Source organism: Nothoprocta perdicaria, unplaced genomic scaffold (assembly GCF_003342845.1).
Source record: "Nothoprocta perdicaria isolate Ctin4 unplaced genomic scaffold, notPer1 scaffold_218, whole genome shotgun sequence".
Taxonomy (NCBI): domain Eukaryota; kingdom Metazoa; phylum Chordata; class Aves; order Tinamiformes; family Tinamidae; genus Nothoprocta; species Nothoprocta perdicaria.
Genome location: NW_020455399.1, coordinates 1,254,533 through 1,258,905, shown reverse-complemented (window position 1 = coordinate 1,258,905; position 4,373 = coordinate 1,254,533). Strand labels below are relative to the sequence as shown.

Genomic DNA, 4,373 nt, shown 5'->3' with positions numbered 1-4,373 from the left:
AAAAAAGAAAACAGAAAAAAGAATAAAGAAAAAAGAAAAAAAAAATTCAGAAAAACCCACAACCACCAGAAAAACCTGCATCAATAAATGTAATTTGATCGTTTTTCAGAAGCCGACAGTTTGGGCTCTTGTTTCCACCCCTCCTCGCTCTGGGTCCCTCCTCGGCTGCACGGAGCTTCACAGTGTCGGGTCGGAGCCGGGATGCACCCAGCGGCGGCGGGGGGACAACAAGGGAGGACCCCCCCCATCCSCATGCACCCCCCCACCTCCTGGGAAGGGGGGGGGCTCTAGTCGGCGCCGTCGACGTGGAGGCGGGCGCGGGGGGTCCCGTGGCGGGCGCCCCCCGCGCAGGGGTGCCCGTTGAGCTGGGCGGGCGCCTTCTTGGGCGCCACGGGGCAGGCGGCCCCCGCGGGGCAGGCGCGCTTGGCGCTGGGCGCCGCGCGCTGCATCTTGTGCTCCAGCAGCATGTGGTTCTGGGGGGGCAGCCCCAGGCAGGCCCTGCGGGGGGGCAGCRRGTAAGGGGCACCGCGAGCAAGGGGYACCGCGACCCCCGCGGTGACGGGGACCCCTGAGTGTTGGGGACACTGCGTGTGAGGCACCAGGGCTGGCCGGTGTTGGGCGCGCTGGGCATGGAGCCCTTGGCATTGGGGACACTAGGGCTTGGGCCCTGGGACCCCCTAGAGAYGGGGCATGAGGAGCCCCTGGTGTTGGCCACCTTGGGCACTTAGACCCRTGAGTCTTGGGCAGCCCAGATGTTGGGTGACTTGGGCACATGGGTGTTGGAGCCCTTGGGCACTGGGTGCTGAGAGCCACCAGTGTTGGACACCCTGGACACTGGGGGACCCTGGGCATTGGGCACGGGATTCCCAGGGACTGGGCACCCTGGCATTGAGCAGACTGGAAATGGGATACTGGGACCCATCAGCACTGGGCACCCCTAGTGCTGGGCACCCTGGTCATGGAGCACTGAGACCCATGACCTTCAGGAACTGGGACCAACCCGCTCTGGGACCTAGTGGCTTTGGCCACCCCGGACACTGAGCGCCAGCACCCAACGTGTCTTTGGGCCCTGGGCCATCAGCTCCCAGGGACACCAGGACCCAGAGCCGTGGGCACGAGGCTCTTGGTGGCATCCAACACCACAGCAGGGCCACGCGAGGTGGCACCTGGCCACGTTGGCAAGATGCCACCAGGGCTGGCGGGGTGGCAGGGGCGGCGGGCAGGGGCCGGTACCTCAGGATGTTCTCGATGCAGCTGCGCTGGCGGAAGAGCGCGTTGACGACGGGGGCCCCGTCGGGCACGAGCGGTGCCTTGCACAGGAAGGCCACGATGGAGAGGACGCTGTGGAAGCCCTGGAAGTCGGGGTCGCTCTCGGTGCAGAAGGTGATGCGCTGGCACAGCTCCGTGAGGATGGCCAGGTCCAGGATGATGGGGCTGGCCAGCAGGGAGTCCTGGGTGGGGGTCCACAAGGGCTGAGCCTCTGGCCCCGTGCGACGTCCCCTCCGTCCCCAAGCGGCGTCCCCGCTCACCTCGCACGTGTTGTGGATGACGATGGTGTTGGTGCCGCCCATCATGATCTCCGATGTGTACTCGTCCAGCGCCCGCTTGCTGTCGCCCACGTAGGGCACGTACTTGATGACAACCTGCAAGCGAGACCCCATGAGCGCCCGGCCACCCCCATGGACGTGCCCCCTTGGTGTCCCCCCCACTCACGCAGTGATCGGGCTTGTCCTGCGGCCCGTACAGGACAGGGTTGGCCTGCACCGTGTCGTCCACCACGTTGCTCTTGGAGATCTCCTTGGAGCGAAACTGCTGCGGCGCCGACAGGTTCTTCCCGTCGTTGTTGCCCAGGTGGTTGTAGCTCACGATGGACTTGGCCTGGCACAGGGCAGGACATGGCGGGGGTCACGCGCGGCTCCCGGCCCACGCGCCGCCCCACGGTGCCCCCCCACGCGCACCTTGAGGCCAGCGCCCACGAGGAAATCCACGAGCACCGACTTGAGCTTGGTCTGGCCCGACTTGAAGTCGTCGCCGCAGATGAAGACGCGGCGCTGGGCGGCCAGCTCCACGGCGCCCGGCACGAAGGTGTTCTGCGGCGAGCCGTTGATGTAGGCGCAGCCCTCCAGGATGCTGGCCACGGCGAAGAGCGTGGACGGGGACACCTCGAGGCCTCGCTGCGGGACGTGGGGCGGCTCAGTGGGGCGCCCGGCTGCGCCCCCGCGCCGCCCGCGCCGCCCGCGCTCACCTCCACGGCGCGCAGCAGGTTCTCGGCGGTGTCGTTGAGCCCCGGCACCACGTCGCAGAAGCGCTCCGTGTTGGCYGTCCACAGCACGATGACCTTGTCCACGCCGCTGGCCTCCTTGAAGTCGCGGATGTCCCGGCGGATCTGCTCCACCTGGGGCGAAGCAGAGGCCGCGTCAGCAGCAGGGATGGAAGGGGAGCCCTGGCCAGCGTCACGGTCCCCCTCTGCGCCCTGGCACCTGCTCAGCCTTGGAGCCGCRGAGCACGTTGTCCGCCCGCTCCTCCTGGTTGGCGGCGATGAACTCGGGGATGTAGATGGACGCCCGCGGCTTCAGCTTCTCCATGTGCGGCCAGAGCTGCTCCTGCAGCTGCCAGTCGAGCACCTCGGCGCGCCGCATGGCCTCGGCCAGGTTCAGCGAGGAGATGTCCCAGCCTGGGCACGGGGACGGCACATGGCTGCTGGCCCCGGGATGTCCCCCCCGGCCGTCTCCAGGGCCAGCTCACCGTCAAAGACGATGTCGTTGGGGTGCACCATGGGCAGCAGGTCGCGGAAGGGCACGTAGACGTCGCCGCCGGCGCCGGTGCCCAGGCACACGGTGGAGGCTTGCAGCAGGGAGCCGTAGTAGTTGGCTTTCTGCGGAGAGGGACACGGGGACTAAGGACAGGGGACACGGGGTGGCACCTTGTCCCCCTTCGCCCATCTCTAAGGACACAGGGTGGCACCTCATCCCCATCTCCAAGGACAGGGGTCACAGGGTGTCCCCTCGTCCCCCTCTGCCCTTCTCTGAGGACAGGGGACACAGGGTGCACCCTTGTCCCCCTCTGTCCGTCCCTAAGGACAGGGGACACAGGGTGTCCCCTCATCCCCATCCCTAAGGACAGGGGACACAGGGTGTCCCCTCGTGCCCCCCACCTGTCTCTAAGGACACAGGGTGTCCCCTCGTCCCCATCCCTAAGGACTAGGGACACAGGGTGCCCCCTCATCGCCCCCGCCTGTCTCTGGGGACACAGGGTGCCCCCTCGTCGCCCTCGTCTCACCTTGCGCCCGGTCTTGGTCATCCAGGAGAGCCCCAGCCTGTTGGCCAGCACGGCGGCCGTGACGGTGCTGCCGTTGTTGCCGCCCCAGCCCACGAGCATGAGGCCCAGGCGGGGCACGTGCCGGGCCGTGCGGAAGGTGAAGCGGGTCGAGCAGGGCCGCACCTGCGGGCACAGCGGGCGCGAGGCCGGGCGGCGCCACCGCGGCGGCCGCGGCGCCCCGGGCCCCCGGCGCTACCTTGGTGAGGCCGCCCTCCTTGCACACGTGCACGGTGCTGTACGTGTAGCGCGCCTCGATGAACTCCTTGCCGTAGGTGACGTCGGGGCTCTCCACCACGAACGGCTCGGCCATTGTTCCCCACGCTGCAATGGCAGGAAATGGGTGGCACCGGCGGGTCGTCCCCCCCTCCTCCGCCAGCCTTTGCCACCGCTGGGGACGGCGCGGCGGCCGCGGGCCCTTCCTGCGGGCGCCCGGGGGACCTGGTGGCACCGGGTGGCTCCGGGAGCGGGAGCAAAGCGGTGCTGGGCACGGGGGAGCGCTGGGGGGGTCCCCAAGACTGGCGGTGCCGTCCCCGCTGTCCCCTCCCGCTAAGGCTGGCCACAGAGGGGAGAGGGACACAGGAAGCAGGGCTGTCCTGCTACCAGCGGCGTCGGAGGGGACATGGGGACACGGGGCTGTCCCCGAGCCCCGGGGCAGCAGAGGCACCAGGGGACACAGGGACACAGAGGGTGGGGCTGTCCCCACACCCAGCACCGGCGGAGGGGACACGGGGACACAGGACAGGGCTGTCCTCAAGCCGAACGGCGGCAGAGGGGACATGGGGACACAGCGACACAGAGGGCAGGGCTGTCCCCAAGCCCGACACGGGGACACAGAGCAGGGCTGTCCCCACACCCGGCGGCGGCGGGGACACGGGGACACGCGGGCACGGGACGGGGCTGTCCCCGCTCCCGGGACTCAGCCGCGCTCCCCGCGCGCCGCAGCCCCCGCCGGGCAGGCGCCGCCGCGCTCCCCCGTCCCGCCCCGTGGGCCCCCCCGAGCGGGTCGCGGCGCGGACACTCACCGGGACCGGGATGGGACCGGGACGGGACCGGGA

The 4,373-nt window shown here is 69.3% G+C and overlaps 2 protein-coding genes across 2 annotated transcripts in view; one reads left to right on the top strand and one right to left on the bottom strand.

Annotated features, from left to right (window-relative positions):
• Positions 1 to 26, top strand: part of SSBP4 (single stranded DNA binding protein 4) — a 10,098-nt gene extending 10,072 nt beyond the window's left edge. The window contains exon 9 of the mRNA XM_026038805.1: positions 15 to 26. Coding sequence (XP_025894590.1) covers positions 15 to 26 — 12 coding nt within the window. The remainder of the gene's footprint in view (positions 1 to 14) is intronic.
• Positions 27 to 38: 12 nt separating this feature from the next.
• ISYNA1 (inositol-3-phosphate synthase 1) lies at positions 39 to 4,363 on the bottom strand. The gene is made up of 11 exons (XM_026038821.1): positions 4,341 to 4,363; positions 3,515 to 3,639; positions 3,280 to 3,441; positions 2,746 to 2,875; positions 2,481 to 2,674; positions 2,246 to 2,395; positions 1,959 to 2,174; positions 1,714 to 1,878; positions 1,530 to 1,643; positions 1,234 to 1,451; positions 39 to 498 (listed from the first exon to the last, which is right to left on the bottom strand). The coding sequence occupies exons 2-11, from the start codon at positions 3,626 to 3,628 to the stop codon at positions 288 to 290; spliced, it is 1,674 nt and encodes a 557-aa protein (XP_025894606.1). The 5' UTR covers positions 3,629 to 3,639; positions 4,341 to 4,363; the 3' UTR covers positions 39 to 287.
• Positions 4,364 to 4,373: the final 10 nt, after the last annotated feature.